The sequence below is a fragment of the Peromyscus maniculatus genome, chromosome 21, assembly GCF_049852395.1.
Source record: "Peromyscus maniculatus bairdii isolate BWxNUB_F1_BW_parent chromosome 21, HU_Pman_BW_mat_3.1, whole genome shotgun sequence".
NCBI classification, from domain to species: domain Eukaryota; kingdom Metazoa; phylum Chordata; class Mammalia; order Rodentia; family Cricetidae; genus Peromyscus; species Peromyscus maniculatus.
In genome coordinates, this window is record NC_134872.1 from 18206157 (window position 1) to 18226386 (window position 20230).

At 44.3% G+C, this 20230-nt stretch overlaps 1 protein-coding gene across 5 annotated transcripts in view; it reads right to left on the reverse strand.

Moving 5' to 3' along the window:
- The window catches only part of Fam13c (family with sequence similarity 13 member C), a 115926-nt gene that overhangs the window by 39073 nt on the left and 56623 nt on the right, over positions 1-20230 (reverse strand). For all 5 annotated transcript variants that reach the window (XM_006979046.4, XM_006979047.4, XM_076557009.1 and 2 more), the window contains one exon: positions 14759-14822. In XM_006979046.4, the coding sequence (XP_006979108.2) occupies positions 14759-14822 (64 nt within the window). The remainder of the gene's footprint in view (positions 1-14758; positions 14823-20230) is intronic.

Genomic DNA, 20230 nt, shown 5'->3' on the forward strand with positions numbered 1-20230 from the left:
TGAGAATATAAATAGCATATAATACAACTCCATTGTTGGGTATGTACCCAAAAGAATTGAAAGTGAAGGCTCAGACAGGTCTATACACACCCACATCTATAGCATTTCAAGAGCTTAGAGGTGTTGCGGGCTGAATTTTGTCTCCAAAGTTTCTCTATTGAAACTCCTTTCTCAATGTGACTATTCTTAAAGATGAGGCCTTTAAAGATGTAAATAAAGCCATAAGGATCAGAACCCAAGCCAATAAGACTGATGTCCTCATAAAAGCCAGAGACCATGGGGACAGTCATATATGGAAGGCTCTATGAGTGTCCCATTTGAAAGCAACTATCTATAAGCCAAGGAGGAAAAACCAAAGCAGCTGGCTCCTTGACCTTGAATTTCCCATTGCTGTAGATGTAACCAACCGTCTTATTAAATAAGAAACACAGAACCAATGTAAAAGAGAAAGCCGAGAGGTCAGAGCTCAGAGCTAAAATCTCACCCTTCCTCCTGCGGCGTCCCAGTTTCCCGAAAGAGAGCTATTTCCCTGTGTGTAAGTCGTTTCATAGTCCTTCTGCCTTCTCATTAGTTGTAAACCCAAACACGTGACTGCCTCATCACTGTCTGTATGTACAGCCCCCCAGGCCTTAAAGGCATATGTCTCCAATGCTGGCTGTATCCCTAAACACACAGAGATCTATGGGATTAAAAGGCGTGCACCACCACCGCCACACTCTGTCTATGGCTCTAATAGCTCTGACCCCCAGGCAACTTTATTTATTAACACACACTCAAAATCACATTTCAGTACAATTAGAATACCACCACACATTGCTTTAGTTTTGTTTTTTTGTTTTGTTTTGTTTTGTTTTGCAGTTGAAGCTGCCCAGTCTGTCGTACTTTGTAATGGCACCCTTCAAAAACTAACATGAGGTACAAGAACCCAGGTGTCCATGGACAGATAAATGGATACCCCAAACATGGATGAACTTCCAAAGAACGTGCCTCAAAATTCAAGGGGAAGATCCTGACTGACATAGGCCATCACACAGTGACATTAACTAGTCCCAGAAGGCTGAATCCTGTGTAATTCCACTGAGTAAGGGGGTAGAAAAGCCATAAAGACAGGAGGCAAACCAGAGTTTCCCCAGGACTGGCTGGGGAAGGGAGGGAGTTGATTCATGGGTTCAGAATTTCAGTTCTGTGTGATGACAAGAGACGTAGATATGAAGGATAATCCACAAAGAGAATGAACTTAGTATTGCAGAACTGTATACTTAAAAGTGCTTGAGATGGCATATTTTTTATATCAAATATATTTTACAATGACTTTTTAAAGAATTCTATGTAAAAGGAGGTGGACATGTCCATTTCTTTCTTTAGTGACAGGGTCTCATGTTGTTGTGGAATATTATTTGAAGATGTGTTACATCTGTTTGTGCTGTGGGACACTCGTGAAATGATGCAAAGATGTGTTGCATTCTTCTTTGTTGCATTTGTTTAACTCTGTGAAGCTGTGTTACTTTGCCTGTCTAAAACATCTGATTGATCTAATAAAGAGCTGAGCAGCCAACAGGAAGGCAGGAGAAAGGATAGGCGGGGCTGGCAGGCAGAAAGGAAAAAATAGAAATGTGGAAGAAGGAGCAAGAGAACAAGGAGAGGAGGATGCCAGCGACCAGCTACCCAGCCAGCCACAGAGTAAGAGTGAAAGTAAGATATATAGAAATAAGAAAAGGAAAAAGCCTAGATGCAAAAGATAGATGGGATAATTTAATTAAGAAAAGCTGTCAAGAAACAAGCCAAGCTAAGGTCAGGCATTTATAATTAAGAATAAGCCTCTATCTGAGATTTATTTGGGAGCTGGGTAGTGGGCCCCCAAAAGGCCAAAGACAAAAGAGCAAGAGTAGAAAAAATAACCAACAACACATGTAGCTCAGGCTGGCCTAGAACTCTGTCACCTTGGATAATCTTCGATTTCTGATCCTCATGACTCTACATCCTGAGTTGTGGGACTGTGGGAATGCATTACCCTGCCTGGTTTTGTACAGTGGAGGGACAGAACCCAGGGCTTCCTGCACGCTAGGCAAGCGTTCTAACAGCGTTCTCAGCCTTTTGTTAATGTGGTGCCAGCAGCCTGGCTCAAGTGACTATGTGTTCATGTGTAATTCGCAAAGCGAAAGATGGCTTTCAGGACCCCACGGAACCACAGGGATTGTCCACTATGCTTTGTATCCTGCCTGACTGTGGGCAAGTATCCTGGCTATTCCAAACTTTGATTTTTCATCTGTAAAAAGAGAGGAAAAACAAAACAGTAATTTCACTATTAGGATAAAAATTTGTACTGTATCAAGCTGATAATAGAAAAAAATAAAAAAAATAACAGTAGTGAGTTATGGCCACTGCTGGGAGGGCTGCTCCCAGGTAAACTGAGGAAAGGTGAGAAAAGCTCTCTGTGGAAGTGCCAGTAAGTGGCCATCACTGCAGGACTGGTCAGGTTGGAATGCCCCCAAACACCAGCTGCTGGGAAGAGGTCTGGCCATGTGGACAGGCCCCGTGATGGACCAGTCGTGACTCATCATTCTGCCTCCCAGGGTTTCACTTCTGCACCTGTCTACCTCACTCCCCTTTGAGTGACTTTGAACTCCCCTTCTGACTTGAATGGAGAGAAGATCAAGCATCCACTGAGGATGGAGGTGCAGAACCCGGCACAATGGGCACCTAGACTTGGGTCTGGAGCTGAACCAAAGGACTCCAGTTACATGAGCAGCAAGGGACATCAATACACAGGGGTACATCAGACTCAGAAGCTTCTGGACCCTATCTAGGAGAGAGATTGAATGAAATAACCTGGAAATGGTACGGAGTGTCAAGCAGTTATGGCTTCCAACATGGAGGCTGGATAGCCTGAGAAAACAGTCTCTCGGAGCGGCTCAAAAGGCATAGAGAGGCAGAACATTTAAATGGGGCTTATGAGCAGCAGGCTGCACGCTACTTGGTGGCAAGGACACTAGATAAAAGCACTGGGGTAGATAGACCGGCTCCAGCCAGCCCACGGGCATGAGTCTCCCCTCTCCCTGACCGGAAGTGGGCAGAGCCAGCCGTCAGGTCGTGTACTAGAGGTGGAGGGCCCACCGTGGCTTAGCAGTTTAAGGTTTGACTCAAGCGTCAGAGAACATGGCAAGTGCATAGCTGCAGGCATGTGGTAAAGCAGTCCAGACCAAGCAAACCTTTAGATAGGTACAGTAGAAAATGAGTATAGACAGTTATAAAAATATTCATAACAGAGCTGGGCGGTGGTAGTGGTGGCGCACGCCTTTAATCACAGCACTCCGGGAGGCAGAGGCAGGCAGATCTCTGTGGGTTCGAGGCCAGCCTGGGTTACCAAGTGAGTTCCAAGAAAGGTGCAAAGCTACACAGAGAAACTCTGTCTCGAAAAACCAAAATAATAATAATAATAATAATAATAATAATAATAATAATAATGACAATCATAATAAATAATTTAAAAATAATAAAGTCTTTAAAGAGAGTAAATAATATAAAAAGGATAAGCCATATAAGGATGGGAAATACTGTAACATAGGGAGTTTGGACCTTATATGATGTTTTGCTGATTTTAAATTTTTTTAAATGCTAATGAACAGAGAATGGCAGCCACTGGGAGACACTGACTGTGGAAGGGACTGCTGAATATACTTTAGGGATGTCTTGGCTTCAAAATGGAAGTTCAGAATGGGAAATGTGTTGGGTTGGGGGAGAGGTTATGTCTTTGTTTCCACGGAAAACAAAACGTTATGGTTCTCTTTAAAATTAATAAAGATCCGATTTGACTGGGGGAGACCTCCTGAGGATCTTGGCTACAGACATAAAGGAAAAAGCCAAGAAAGACTACAGGACAGGTGACGTGTATGCTGATCCCTCGACATGGGAACAGCTCTGAAACTGGATAAGACATGATAAATCTTGTTGGCTACAGAGTCCTCATGACATTATTACATGCCATCCTTTCATATAGCATGGAGTTATATACTGGAATATATTACAGTTTAGTTATACAGTCAAAATGGACTTATAAAGTTGACAGATGCATATTGTCAACAGTCGAGGCAAGGGCAGTTTCTTGCCCAAATGGTTAGCTTTGCCACATTGGAAGCAAACTCCAAATGGAGGTTCTTTGATGCCCATCATCCTTTTTTGAAGTAAATTGGTGCTGCGAGGAGCAGATGTGTCTCACTGTCATGAAAAGGTTTATGTTATTAAAATATTTTATATACCATATTCTGTAAGGTCTTTGAAGTGTTTGAAGACCATCTGTCTATCTAAAATATATGTTTGACCTTGAAAATGTATCTCCCATGGCCACAAATTTGATTGTTAGAGTACTAATACTAACCTGTATTTCTTAATTATCCTAAATAGTTTGCAATAATAACTTTCAAGGTCTAGAAATTTACATTACATTATTAAATGAGTTGCATAGGTACAATACCTTAAACAAAGAAGATATATATATAATATATATTTTCATATATAATATATATAATATACATAATAACCTTAAATTTGTATCAATATACAAAAATCCATACCAATGAGAATAATAGTTGCTTTTCAGTTTAAAGTAGATTCAATAATCTACCCTTCTATCCTATCATTCCTATATACCCCTTTTTTCTTTTCAGAACAAGATCCCTGAATCTAATCTCTTTTGATCAGCTTCTCCCTGATCATGATCAACAACTTGTAACCAACCCCCCCCAAATGATGACAAACATCCACATCCTTTGAATGACCTAAAACCTCCCATCCCACCTCTTGAGAATGTAGGTGCTGTGTTCTCTAGACTGCTTGTCTTGGGGTGACAGCATCTTTAGGGGACCTTGAGAAAACTGAGATAATGGTCAAGTCCTGGGAGAGCTAGCTCTATCATTTGTGGTTCAGTCTCTGTGTTATGGGAAAGCACGAGACTTATATGAAGTCTTGGCTGGAGCAGTCTGGGAGGCTGGACCACCTCAATTAGCAGCTTTATAGTTATTCTGTATGCAGATTTTTGAGGACACTGCAACAGAGGCATTTTGAGGCTGGATCACCTGGGCTAGTTATCTTTATTAGTGTCTGGTCCTTTCCTTCCGAAAACACAAACTTTCCAAGGTAACATATATATCTGCATTAACACAAGTATGCAATGTGCACTGTAGCGCTATCACAAGAAGGGCTGGGGATACCTCACCGTGCTGGCAGGATCTGTGAAAATGTGCCAGCCACATGCCGCTTGACTGCTCAAGGGAGAACTAGGCTCACGTGGAGGCTAAGAGAATGACAGGAGCTTCTTCCTCCTGGAGCTTACAGTGCAGTGAGGAAACAGCGGACGGACGAGCCGACAAAGGACAGCAGACATTATTTTCCCAAGCACGCCAGAAAGAGACGGAAAGCCCAAGGCAAGGGTGACAACTCTGCCTTGTCACTCATCAAGTCACACCTGACTTAGTGACCTTTTACACGAAGACAGACTTTCCCTTCTACAGAAAAACAAAGGAGCGCTCTGAAATCCCTTCTCATAGATGACTTTGATTCCCTACAAGACCATGGTGCCCCTAGACAATGGCTCTGCTATTGCTGATGTTTTCCCAGGTTTACTTCCAAAGTCTCCATAGTAGGGCATCCCAAATCAGAAGGGAGATTGAGCTCCGGGCCATGATCCTCTTGGGAGTGACAGTTACCCCTGCCTGCCTCTCCACCATGCCATGGGAGAAGCCAGCTAGAGAGAAGTCTGCACAACCTAGGTGTGGTTGTCTCAAGTTAACTTTTCTTTTTCACGCAATAGAAAACAGGCATCTTGTTTTACTCATTTTATCTTCACTGCAATTACTCAGGTCTCACTTCGGTTGGGCTAAGATAGAGAACACCCACACGGGTGGGATGGATAATAAGAACTATTTTAAGGTGTCTTCATCTGTGAGTGTGCAATTATAGAGCGGGGAAACATTCACATGTGGTTTCTAGGAAGGGGTTTTATGGTACCTTCCCATCCATCCCTTTACATTTCCACGAAGTATATGCAGATCTCACGCTGCTGTGACGCAGACTGAGCAGGAACTTTGTTGACAACTCAGGACACAGGTCAGTTCCCAGACATCCACTAACTGCTCTAATCCCCTCCATGTGCGTGATCATGGGCATAGACTCCCAACCCATATACACAATCCATAAACACAGGAGACCCTCCCTCTGTATCTGTTCATTCATCGGCTCCCTGCTCCGACAGTCCCAGGCCCCCAAGATCTTCTTTGACATCATCCTATGGGAGCACACTGGAAAGGAGGAAAGCAGCAAGCCTGTGAGCACCAGAGCTGCCTTCCCGTTTCTTCCTATCTGCCATGCTATCCCCGCCATGACAGACTGAACACTTCTCAAATCATGAGCCGAAAGGAATCTTGCCTCTTTCAAGTTGTCTGTACCGGGTAATGTGGCAATCACTACAGTGGTCTACTTGTTTGTGGGCTCTTTCTGGCTCCCTAAGGGCTGGAACCATATCTCCATTTGTCACGCTTATGAGCGCACTGTATGGCAGAGTCAATCAGGAAAAAAAAGACTGCTATTACCTACCAGTTTTATGGTTTTTGCCCTTAGCTGGGATTTGGTGAAGATGGACTCTGAGCATCTAATCTGAAGACCTTCTATTGCTCTGATTAATAAACTGCAAGGTTATTAAAAAAAAAAAAACTTACTGAGGAGTTTAAAAAATATATACATTCCTCATATCACATCCATCTTTATTCTGATTTAGGAGGTCTGGAACAAGATCACCTCAATACAAGTGCCCCAGGTCTATATCTTGAGAAATAATGCCCCATCTTCTGGGACCCTGACGCACCCTAAATGGTACCTTGGTTCCCTGCTTAACACCACAGAGCCCAGAGACAAGTACTTCTCCCTGAGCCCCAGCACTCAATCCTCACTGTCTCTAGCCTTAGCCTTGCTTGGGATCCCCACACTAGCAAGTATAAAATCCAAGGTGCTATGGATAGCCTCGAAATGCTCTCACCAAACAAAATGGGGCTTCTTCCAGTGCTGAGGGTTCTAATGCAGTGGTTCTCAACCTTCCTGACACTGCGGCCCTTTAATACAGTTCCTCGTGTTGTGGTGACCCCCAACCATAACATTATTTTTGTTGCTACTTCATAACTAATTTTGCTACCGTTATGAATTACAATGTAAGTATCTGTGTTTTCTGATGGTCTTAATCGACCCGTGAAAGGGTCGTTCAACCCCCAAGGGGGTCTCAACCCCCAGGTTGGGAACTATCACTCTACAGAGAAGCCCCAATTCTCTCTCCCTGTAGAGACACTGGGCTGTAGCTAGTCTCCCTGATGACTATATACTTATAACCCAGTACATTTTGCATCAGGCCACACCTCAGCTCACACAGTCCAGCTTCCCTCTGTGAAGAATGTCCCAGCCCCCGGTTCCTTCCTAAGAGAATTTCTTTAGCTAAGCAGCAGCGACTCACATCAAGAAGCCAGAATGCTGACCAAAGTATCCAAGTGTTGATTGCATCCTGTCAGCACTTTTGGAAAACTAGGAACAACACAGCAACATCACACCATAGCACACCCGCGCTTCCTTTCAGCCGAAGGACTTCAGCCTGGGAACATTTCATCTCATGGGGAAAGCCTTGCCGTCCTTACCTTACCACACAAACCAGCAAAGTGGATGGGAGAAAATGCTGTTTCCTACTCTCACATTCTGAGTCACAGGTGCTCTCGGGAAGGTTTTTCCTTTCCCCAAACAGAACAGACCACATGTGTTGTTGCTCACAGAGTGCACTCCCTGGGGACTTTTCTGCAGAAAAGCAGGGGTGTTATGATGAACCCACTCCTTGGCCTACAACCCTAGCTGTTTCTCACCAGATGAAGTTCACAGTTACTCTATGTTGTTGCTCACATGGTTGTGTGTGTGTGTGTGTGTGTGTGTGTGTGTGTGTGTGTGTGTGTGTCCATTTATGTAGCGTGTTCTATCAGTCTAAAAACAATCTTATTGAACACTGACCTCAGTGAGCTGGAGAAATGGCTCACTCACTGAGCTGGAGAAGGACCCAGGCAGTCTTACCACCTCCTAAAACTCCAGCTGCAGGGGAGCTCCAGGGAGGCCCCTTCTGGCCTCCAGAGGAACTGCACTCACATGGCAGATTCATTGACCTAATTCTGTATCACTGAGAAAACCGCCGTCATCTATACCCATCCCCAACCCTTTCTTATTTCTGAAGACACTACCTTAACCCACATCCCACATGCTGCTGAATATTGGAAACCAGTAACTCCCCTGATGGAAGTCATCCGAAATAAGCGATGCTCTTGTGTCATTAAGGGTGGAAGGTCACACTGGAAACCATTAGCTATTTCCTCAAATACTAATCTTTTGCTAGAATATAAGAAAACTCATCTTCCTGCCCTGAAGCTTGAGCTTTGCGGCCCTAAGAAAGGCAATGTCCTAACACGCAAAGAGTGCCAATGCAAGGACAGCCAAGCTCTAGGGCGGTGGTTCTCAACTGGTGGGTCACGACCCCTCAAATGACCTTTTCACAGGGGTCACCTAAAACCATTGGAAAACACGGATATTTACATTACGATTCATAGCAGTAGCAAAATTACGTTATGAAGCAGCAACAAAAATAGTTTTATAGTTGGGGGTCACCACAACACGAGGAACTGTATTAGAAGGTCGCAGCATTAGGAAGACTGAGAACCACTGCTCTTCGGTAGGTTTTGGGGTGACAGGGCTCATTTGTCCATCTAGTCCCCGCTCCACTCTTCCTAACAACATGGGGGCTGGGTATACATTTGCCTCTCAATGAATACTGGTGAAATAATTACTCCTTGGTGTGTGTGTGGCGGGGGGGAATCCCAACAGTTAAAGCTCCCAGACAAAATTTGGTCTTGGGACCCACAGGCATGTATACATATTTACATTAAATGAAAAAGCTAGTCATCGGCTTTACTTTCGTGGAAAGCCCACGGCCCATGCTGTTTCCATATTTATCCTTCTGTCACGAAGCAGCAGAAACAGCAGCACAGGCGGACCCCTAACAGCTACGGAACTGGATGGGCCCTTCTCGTCTCTCACACACAGTGGAGGCAATGAGGAGCCCGAAGAGGAATAAATACAAAAGGGAAGAACAAGGGAGAGAATGGCCATGTCCCACGGGAGCAAAGAACAAGAGCAAAGGACGCCACGCCACAGCTGAGCGGAGAAAGTGGGGACAGCTGATAAGCAGGAAGCACACATGTGAGTCAGCCGCTTCTCCAAGTGAGTATCAGACCAAAAAAAAAAAAAAAAAAAAAAAAAGAGGGGGAAGGGGAAGGAGAAGGAGGAGGAAGGAGGAGGAGGTGAGTACTAGCTGGCATGGCTTCTTCCTTTTCTTACAGCGCCATTTGGCGCTCCCTTGATGGTGACAACTCCAGACCTCATTGCCCTGGAAATAAGCAGCCAGGATGGAGAGTGGCCTCTGAAGGACAGGGCAGGATACCAGGCCTAGCTGCCACCCTGTTTCTTTGCTGTGTGCCTCTTTCACCTGGGAATGAGAACCAGGGCTTCACGCCATGACAACGCCAGCCACAAGAGGTCCCCGCTGACGCCCGACAACAAGCGGTGGCTAAAATTAAATGAATCACAGGACACTGCTCCAGCTAAGGAAGAACCCTTGGTAGGGGAGCAAGGTCATTCTACCTCAACTCAAAAGCCAAATCAGGAGAAAAAAAAAAAAAAAAAAAAAAAAAAAGTCCACTGGCATCCTGCAGTGGTCCAGCCAAGAGGAAAATTACCTGGGAGTTCATGCTTCCAGAGACCAGCATCCAATTATCTATCTTCTCCAAACAGCATTCCCAGTGTCAAATAGGGGCCTCATCCAGCCAATCAGCTCCTTCCAAGCCCCCAAGGTCAGAGAATAGTTCAGTAAGGACAAATGCCACCATCATGAATGAGACTCAAGGATAAGGCTTTGTAGAACTTTCTAGTTTTTAGAAGACTGCAATTCCACTCTGTGGCAGGCAGAACCCTAAAGAAAACCCTAGGGTTTCTGTACCCGGGTTATTCAATCACTTATCATCTATGCACTGCTATGAAGGGCATTTTTCCCCCACCCCCAAGGTAATTGAGCTCTAACTCAGCTGGCCAAAGACACAGCCATTATTTGTGTGTGCCTAGTTAAATCAAGGAAGATGTTTAAAAGCAGCGTCTCTTCCAGCTGGGTGCAGAAGATATCCTCAGAGGAATTAGAAACATAGGCAGATCTCAAGTGCTACAGCTGACTTGAAGATGAAGAGAGTCACGTGAGCTGAATGAGGCAGACTCTGGGAGCTGAACGCTATGCCCAGCTGCCAAGCTGCAAAGGGGCAGAGAAGACGGTCTTGTACAAGAAACCAAGTGAAGCAACTACCTGAAGGAGCTTGTGCGTGGCCCCTACTCCAGATGAGAACTCAGCCTGGCCAATGCCTTAATCTCTCTTTCATGAGACCCTGGGCAGAGTGACTCTGGCTGCTTTATACAATGGGGCTAATAAATGGGTGTTTGAAGCTGTTAAACTCTTGGCAAATCATTACACCATACTAGTAATAGAAAATTCAGCTGGGTGTGGTGGCTCACACCTTTAATCCTAGCACCCTGGAGGCAGACAAGGCAGATCTCTGAGGACAGCCTGGTCTACAAAGCGAGTTCCAGGATAGCCAGAGATACACAGAGAAACCCTGTCTAAAAAAAAAAAAGAAGAAGAAGAAGAAGAAGAAGAAGAAAGAAAAAAGAAAAGAAAGAAAAAGGAAAAAAAGAAAACCCGTATGTACTGAGATTACTGGATGTAAGAATAATCTGTCACTAGGGAGGGGCTGGCCAAAAGATAAAGCCAGGATAGTAAAAGAAGCCCAGAGATGAATTTCCATAATGAGTTTCTAATCCTAGGATCTAGCCAAGCATGGAGCCCGTCCCAGTCGCAAATGCTCAGATATGTTTTCAATAAAATAATGTTACTATTGCAGCTTGAAATAATTGACCTTTTGTCACAGGAAAAGAATCTCAGAAACTTCAAAATGTTCTTCAATAGAACCTGAACTAAGACCCAACTTGATAGGCTGGGTTTTCACTTAAGTTGAAAAGCGCAGCTGTCTATCCTAACAGAAGGAATACTTCTCAGCCACCACAGGAGTCTCGAAGGAGGCTTTCACAGGCTTAATTTCTCAGAATTAAAGCAATTTTAAAGAAGAAAGACATTTCGATCCAACAGCAAAGATAGTCTTCCAAATTTGTGATTTTTTTGCATCCATGAATTCAACCCACCACAGGTCAACAATATAATTTTTAAATTGTCTGTATTCGATGCACACCGAATCTGCATTACTTAGCAATGCAGTATAACAATTACTCACTTAGAAGGTATCTTGCATCAGGTAATAAGCAATCTAGCAATGGTATATAGTACACAGGAAGCTGTGCAAAGGTTGCTCATGAATACCATACCATTTTACATAAGGGGTTAGTAATCCAGGCTTTTTTTAACTGGGGTGGAGGTCCTGGAGCCAATCCCCGAAGGCTATCAAGAGATAACTGCATCTTCTCCAGGTCTGCATGGCCTGGTACCAAAATATCTCTATCATACATTCTAGATGCTAATATGGACACATGCTAGCATACGTCCTCACAGTGACACATATAGAGACATGTGCAAAGGCCAAAAAGAGCAGTCGAATGTTCCACTGTTGAGCTTTTAACAAAATCCAAGAATTAAGTTATCTTTATACTGGAGAAACAAGGCATATAATGCTGAGGCTGGTTCTGAGTTACAAAAATAAACATAACTCAACAGATACTCTGCAACAGCCCTGTGTGTGAAGGGAGGAATAACATTTCATGATGATTTTTTTATGAGTACTTAAAAGCGTATCACCTTCGCACAATTACTATGGCTCAGAGTTAAGCTTTTTAGTGAGATCAGGAAATGATTGAGTATTGGTTTCATGCATTACCTATATCTTATCACATTGACCAGTCTTGAAAATTATAATGGTATTCTGCTGTTGCTTGAATGTGAAATGTCCCCTCCCTGGCCTGTCCAGTCTGACAGATCCAAAATGCAAATTAGTTGATATTCTGTGATATCTAATCTAGGGTTTGGGTAAGAGCTGTGACATCTGCCACCCAATGGGTCACCAGGGTTGACGCAGCTGCTCTGGGTGGCTAGCCGGCTGATCCCTTCTCTTCCCCATCACTTCGTGTATCCCTCTCCTGAAGCAGCATGCTAAGCAAGGAAGCTAACCTTCTGCTATGGAGAGGAACCATTCTTCTGTCAATGGAACATGAGAAGCTGCACTTCCCTGCTAGAACCAACTAACAGTCTCTCAAAAGCCAAACACGGAACGATTGCTTGGTGGAGAGGGGTTCCATTAGGTTCCTTTATCAATCTGTCAGTTCCTTCATGGAAATTGAAATCAGACATGGAATTTATGAGGTATAGGGGGTTAAAAAACATTGTTTTCCCTAATTCTAGCTTTAAAGTAATTTTTGGATCTAATGATCTATTAATAATATGGAGATGGTGGAATAGCCCAGACAGAAGATGAAAATGGGTGAGAGAAACCCTTTTCCAGTCTGGGTATCTTACAGGGATAGAACCAGACAGCTTGGTGAATGGCAGATACAGAGTTGCGTGTTTGAACGCTGATTCACAGCCCTAGAGGCACCTGAAGAGTGTGGAATAGAGGCCAGAATCCTATCAAGAGACCCAAAGTCGAAAATTAGACACTCCAGATGAATGGAGAAAAGTAATACTGGTCATACACTTCCTAGGAATACTTTTCTGTATGTACATTCTGCATTCATTAAAACAATAATACATACACACACACATACACACACACACACACACACACACACACACACACACACACACACACACACGGCATGCACGCACGCATGCGCGTGCCCCATTGGACCATCACTTAGAGAAATGTAATAGAGTTCTTTTGTAAAAGAGCTTAGTGTTCTGTTAAGTTTAATATACATTTTAGATTTTCACTCTCTGGGATGCTTTCAGCAGTGAGTGTGACCAGACCATCCCTCATACCAAGGTCTTAACCTCACTTCGGCTGCCCCCACTTCTAGCTTCTCTACAATCTCTCTCCAAGTCCCAAATTTTCATCACAGCAGAGCCTGCCCGGAAGAATGGGAGCCTGCACATACAGCCTACTCCATGGACCGGAACAAAACCATTGAGAGCACATGTGTTATTCTGTGTTCCCACACCTGGTCCATTGGATCCATCCACCTTAGCCTGGACTTGGCCCAGGTCTCCAATCAGAAGTCCAAGGCCCATGCACACACAGTTCATGCCCTCTGCTGACATGATGCAGTGAAGGAGAGCAGACAAGTGGGTTCTCAAGCAGAGCTTTCAGCAACTTCTCAAGCCATCTCAGTATTCCCCTCATTGCCAATCTCTAGAACCAGCTTCTCCCAGAGCCTGGAAAGCTCTTCCAGACATATCACCTTTCCAGTCATGAGCATCGAAACGATCTGTTGCGGCGTCACGTAGAGCACTCTGCTTACTCACAGAAGGGAAGAGGGGTATGTGTGCTGATTCAGACTCATAGCTCTTTTCCTTAAAACTCGCAACTCTTTCCACTATGAGTCATGTGTAATTTGAAGAATGGGTCTTTGCGCGCGCGCACACACACACACACACGCACACGCACACGCACACACACAAAATAATAGCTTTCTGCATTCTTGTTTGTTATAGATTTAGCGATTTAATTTGGCTTAACCAGACACCTGGTTTACCTTTAGTTATGAATTTCTACCAAAGTCTACCAAAATAATGATAATAAGAATAAAACTTAAAGAAAGGAAAAAGAAAACCACCTAAATATTTAAATGCCTTTTATGGGGTTACAGAATTGAGGGGTAAAAGAGAGACATGTCTTCAAAATGCTGAATTAACAATCTGCCTGAAGCTGTTTATTTCTCTTCTGGGCATCTGAGTATCATGTCTATTTATTTTCTTTGCTATGATCCTAATCAGAGACACCACATACCACCCACTGCTCCAACTTAATGAGGACAAGAGAAACCAGATGAGTATTCCAAACCAGTGTCTTAAGCCAAGGCATTCATAACAGCAGGTGATCTAATTATCTTATACTGATTTCTGACATTACAACCCAATTACATATTTCAAAGAAACTCTAGAACGAGCTAACTAATATGCTTTCCAGTGTAATGGGATGCTATTTGGACTAGAAAACATGGCTCCTATATCTCAAAGCATATGAAGAAAACTAGGGTGCAGACATCAAATTTTATTATGCTCAGTGAATGAAATAAGAAGCCCGATTATGTTTGAGGCTGCAAACACCAGCCAGTGGGAAACAGGGAAAGGGAAATAAATCCAGATAAATTCAATCAGGAAAAAAAAGTTCCACAAATTTTAATTATCACAGCCCTGGTTATATAATCCCAAGGCAAAGTTGGCAAGTATACAAAGAAATGATAGCTGGACTTGGGTGAGGTCCAAGGTGTGGTGAGCATTCTCAAAACTACTATTTTAAGCTTGTTCGCTCCAACACAAGGAAGAACATTCAGCGAAGCAACATTTCATTACCACGATGAAAAAGTTCACTTAAGAGCGAAAGGATTTAAAGTTTTAATTGGAAAGACTTTCTGGTGCTGTGAAAGGAACAGGCAATTCCGAGACTGGCCAGCTCATGTTTGCATCAGCCGTGGTCATTCCACCTACCTCATGGAAGTCCTGCTGAGTTCCCAAAGCATCCTTTGGCCAAATGGCAGCCCTCTGGTCTACTCTACAAAATATAAAGGAAAATTATGTCTATTTGAAAGAACCATTTCAACAACTCACGTTTGAAGCTTGTGGCTACAGATCTGGCCATGTTCCTGTTGGAAATCCCAAGCGGCACTCTACCTATCAGAGGGTAACATTTAACCTCCTTCAGTGATCTGGAACGCAGAGTGGGTGAGCCCCGCCAGCCTCTCTGACCCTGGTGCTCTCCGTTGTTTCTCTGGCCCCACTACTCAGTCACCCTGGCCACCCCTGTTCCCTGAGCATAAGATCCCTATTCTATTTCAAACCCTGCACCTCCAGCCACCCTGGGTCTGGGATGCTTTACCCAGATCTTCACACAACTGGCTCTTGTCATACAATCATGAGCTCAGCTCACATATCCCCTCTCTGAGTGGGCCCTCTCACCCTCCTCTTGTTGGCATATGCAGTGCCTAACAATAGAGAGACCACTGTAATAAGTAGAAGGAATGGACCCATCCCCATGGTTGCCCTGTGACTTCCACATGTGTACTCTAGTGCCTGTTCTCTCTGTCTCTGTCTCTGTCTCTGTCTCTCTCTGTCTCTGTCTCTGTCTCTCTCTCTCTCACACACACACACCCCATAGTAGACACCATAGTAGACACACACACTCACAAAAGTTTTGTCCTATCACTTAATTTACACAACAAATGTTATAGTCATTGCTGGTTAGATAGCAAAGCTGAGTTTTGCCATAAAGATCTCCCAATAGAAGAAAAAGGACCCAAAGCAAGGCACATGACTTAGAGTCCCTTGCTTTTAGTTTAAGAACAAAACAAGAAATCCTACTCCTGATAGATGCTCGGGTCGAAATCCAGACTTGTCAAATTCTATGCCCAATGGCATATGTTAGGTCACATTCAAGTTTTTCTCCAAGAGTTCCTATGTTATTATATAATAAACAAATTACAGTTTTTATTAAAAAGGCCAGCTGTCTTAATGAATATGGTGTCAGATGTTTAGTTCGTAAATTACTCATTTTAAAAAGACTTATTTGCGGACATAATCATTTATTACCAGCACGCTGAGTCAATCTGAATATTAAAGACAAAACATTCTCTGAACGGCTACCACGGTTAATGAGTTCAGCACGTCATGACCCACTCAATAACGTACACTGAGCAACACCATAGGCCTAACTTCTTCAGGATAATAAGTGAGATTTTCTTTCTAGCTATGAGTTGGGCTAATCGTGCCAACAATTGGCTTCCAACAGCATCTAAAGCAGAGGCAAGACACGAAGGCAGTGAAGAGCACGTTGAGAATGCTTTCCACATCCACACAGGACCAGCATCTTCCTCCTATAGTCATCAGAAGACCGGGGCCCAGTCACCAGGTTAAGCCCAGGCAGCCTCAGTGAGCAGAGAGTAAGGAGAACTTTCAGGCTCACCTGCCCCATATCCTTCAGTCCCCTGAGGCACCAATATGGCAAGGTAGTAAAAGGACTCTTGGGGACGGGGAATTAAGCCTTCCCATCTTTTCAAAACTTTGAATGGGTCCTGAGTTCTTTGCCATCTACAGTGGTTCACCAACTACACTCCACGGTTGCTGTAAACCAAGGGAAGCAGGAGTGTGGTGTTTCTAAGATTTATTTTAAATCGTGGGTACATGTGCCTGTAATGGGAATGTGCACACGAGTGAAAAGTGCGCAGAGGCCAGGAGACATTGTTGCAACCTCTGGGGGCTGGTGCTACAGGCAGCTGTGAGTCATCTGACATGGACGCTGGCTTATCTTTCAGCTTAACAAAACTTTATTAGAAAAATATGCCCTTAGTCACCATAATTACATAATGATTCTAGTGTGGTGTGTTATGTGACTCTAGACTCCCTGGGCTGTTTTTATACAGCTGGCAGTAACAGTAAGCATCACTGATGAACAGCCCTTCATATCCTATGAGGTAGCAATTACTGTCTTCTTTAGAACTAGCCAGGTAGAAGACAAAAACATAGACAAGTCCTAAGAGTTGGGCTTTAGCTCATTGGCAAAGCCCTTGCATGGCAAAGGCCCTGGGGTTTGGCTCCTGGGCCTGATGAAGAAAGAAAGAAAAAAAAAAAAAAAAAAAAAAAAAAAACAGAAAATCATGAGGAACAAGAAGCTAACCAGGACTCCTTCTGTAGCTACCAAAGACAACGAAGTTTTAGGAAAGCAAATTGTCAAGAGAAATCCAAGACTTCACCAGCCCTCATGCGCCAGGCTGGACAGGCCAGGTGATTTCATCAAATTTCTTCATTTAACCCTCAAGAGTACCACATGCGATTAGCATTATTACACACGTCGACCCCATAGGAGGAAGGGCAGCTAAATAATTTCATTATTCATTGAACAAGTATTTAGTAAGCATCGATTCTATCCCATAATCTAGATCAGGTGCTGGGAAAGGGCAGTGCACAGAAAGTCCACTTTCACAGACTCTGTATGTCCTTTCCTTTTGAAGCTTTCTACTTTCATGTGTATGGCTGTTTTGTCTGCATGTATGTCCATGTACCACATGTGTGCCTGGTACCCACAGCGGTCAGAAAAGGGCATCATCAGAGCCCCTAGGGCTGGAGTTACTGGTTGCTAGCCATCCTGTGGGTGGCTAGGAATCCAACTGGGTCCTCTGGAAGGGCAGCCAGTGTTCCCAACTGCCAAGCCATCTCTCTAGCCCTAGGCCCTGTATTTTCACCAAAGGAGAGAGGACATAAAAAAAATAAACAAGCCAACCATGACCTATGACTCACCAGATGCCAGGATCAAAGGAGGAAAGAAAAGACAGACACGGAATCCAGGACTCTCAGGAGAACTCGTCAACCCCCACAGCCAGCAAGTGCCAATCACCCAGAGACAGGGAGAATGACAGCCTGACCTAAGAGCATTAAAGGTCACAGTGAGGAAGAGAAAGAAAGAAGAAGACTCGCTGGAAAAGCTCGGTAGTAACTGAGGAAACAAGAATGGAGCAGAGTTCAAGCCTCCCTCCCCTACACCCTTAAGACACTGCTCCAGCCATGTATGGTCTGCCAATACATGATACCTGCTCCACAGTGAAACGCTCCACTCAGTTCTACTACCTCCCTCCATCCACGAATGGCTACATGCAGGCGAACGGCTACAGGCCTCCACCAAACCCATGCTTCCGGAAGGCAAAGATGGGCAATGCAGAACTCGCTGCCAACCCCATCACAACTTTGACTCCTAGCCAAGGCCTAGGCAAAGGGTCATGCAGCGTGTACTCCTCAGAGCCCGACAGTGGTCCGCCATACCGATGCCTCATTCATCACAGATACCATCACTGTGGTTGTGACTGTGGCTTCCACCATCACCACTCACTCCCACCATCATTGCCACCATCAGCAGCATTACCATTACAGAGACTGTCATCACTAAGAGCATCACAACCAAAACCTCCAACATCACCATGAGCAATACCTCTAACATCACACAAAAGCAACATATCCACCATCACCACCAGAAACATCGATACCACCACAAGCAATACCTCCAACCTCACTATGAGCAATACCACCACTGTTACCACGAAGTTACCACTACTGTTAGGCTTCTACCATCAGCACCTAAAACACTTCTATCACCATGATACAGTAAAATAAAAATACTAATACTCAAAAACACTTCAATAGAGAAATACAAAAGGAATTAATTATGTGCTGATATTAAAACAGTTTCTGCCCAGAATCTGCGCTTGTGAGCATGTGGACAGCCCATCGAAGGGCAGCTTTAAAAACTGGCGTTCCCATGTTGCTGGATCCCTGAAGCATGTGCTGAGTCAGGCTGCAGGGCCATCCGCAGCGGGCCTCTCTGGGGAGGTGTACAGGAATTCAAAACAGCAAAACCAACTAAGCACTAAAATATTTTTCTTGGCCCCATGACAATATCCAACCACAGGATGTGATAATTTGTGAAAGAAAGGTTATATTTTAGCTCAGGATTTTATTTTTAAATCAACATTTTAACTATAATTTAATTAGCAAACAGTAGAGTCCTGTCTCAATCAACAAAAAGCTTCCACCTAGCCAGCGGCTGATAGCAGCTAAAATCCTGTGAACTTTATCTCTCTCAAGCCCAACAGCCAGTGTGTTCCCAGTACTTCAATTTCTTACCACAAATAACCTGTTTATCTGTCCCCTCTCTGCTCCACACCCTCCACCCCCACTGCCGTCTTAAGCAAAGCTACTATCATCTCTCCCTGGAATAACAAAGGTTTCCTTTTGGTCTTCCTACCCTTCCTTCCCCAGAGCATGCCACACACCAGATCTGGCCACTCACTGCCCTCTGTCCACTGCACTCCAGGAGTCCAATTCTGAGAAGATCTACTAAGGATTCACCAGTGGTTGTCGAATGAGTTAGCCAGCATGGGCGGGAAGAATAAAGGACGAACATCTAACGGTGTTCCGAAGACTCCTCCCCAGAGGAGCACTCTCCAGAGGAGCACTCCCAGGAGGAGCACTCCCCGATGCTCACGGTGTCTTGGGACATCTGAAGGATTTCGCCTTGCCCACCCCTTCACCCTCCATGAATGCCCTGCCCCATCTGTGCTGTGGTTAAAAGGGCATTCCTCCAGTTCCTCACACTGACTATGCTCCTTCCAAGCTCATGCCTTCAGGCAGGATGTCCTTGTGCCTTACCACGCTCCTCCTTCCCAACCTTCTTTGTCTCTGAATTAACTCATTTGTCCTTTAGATACCACGTATGTACCTCCCAATCATGTCTTCCTGTTATGTGAATTGTTGAGTAGACGTAGGAAACTACTCAACTCATAATTCTACATCTTTACAATCACTTAATAGTCACTTACTTTTGATGGTAAGCTCTGTGGGGCAGGAATCAAGAGTTTGGTATAGAATAGGTATGCATATATTGATAAAGTATTCATCTGAGTCCTGAACAGCTGCCAATTCTGATAAATTACCAAGTGTGCACAACCTGTGTTCCTTCCTCTCCCTGAGGCACACCAGCAAAGTCTGCAGGCTGCGATGGCTCTCACTTCCACAAGCAAGCAACATTTCTTCCCTGAGAAGACTAAGGACTAGCCAGCACCCGACTAATCCGTAATGCAAAGAACCTGGGCAGAAAGAGAGGCAGTTAAGCACCTAACTGTGTTCAGAACACTTCACTGTGAAGTGAGTGGGCCTTAGGACTGAGCAGGGCCGACCTCAGATCTCATCTCAAGATTTGAGGGGTGCCATTGACTTCAGTAAGCCTCTGGACCAGGAAGCAGCACTTGGGATGCAGGAATGTATACTGGTGGGATGACTGTCATTTCCTGAAACTCTTTTGAAAACAAAAGGTCTATCCCAAGAGGGCAACCCTGAGCAAAACATTCTTCACATCACACAATAGCTCTAGATGTAGACACAGACAAGATGCCAGGAAACGCCAGCCCTATTATATTA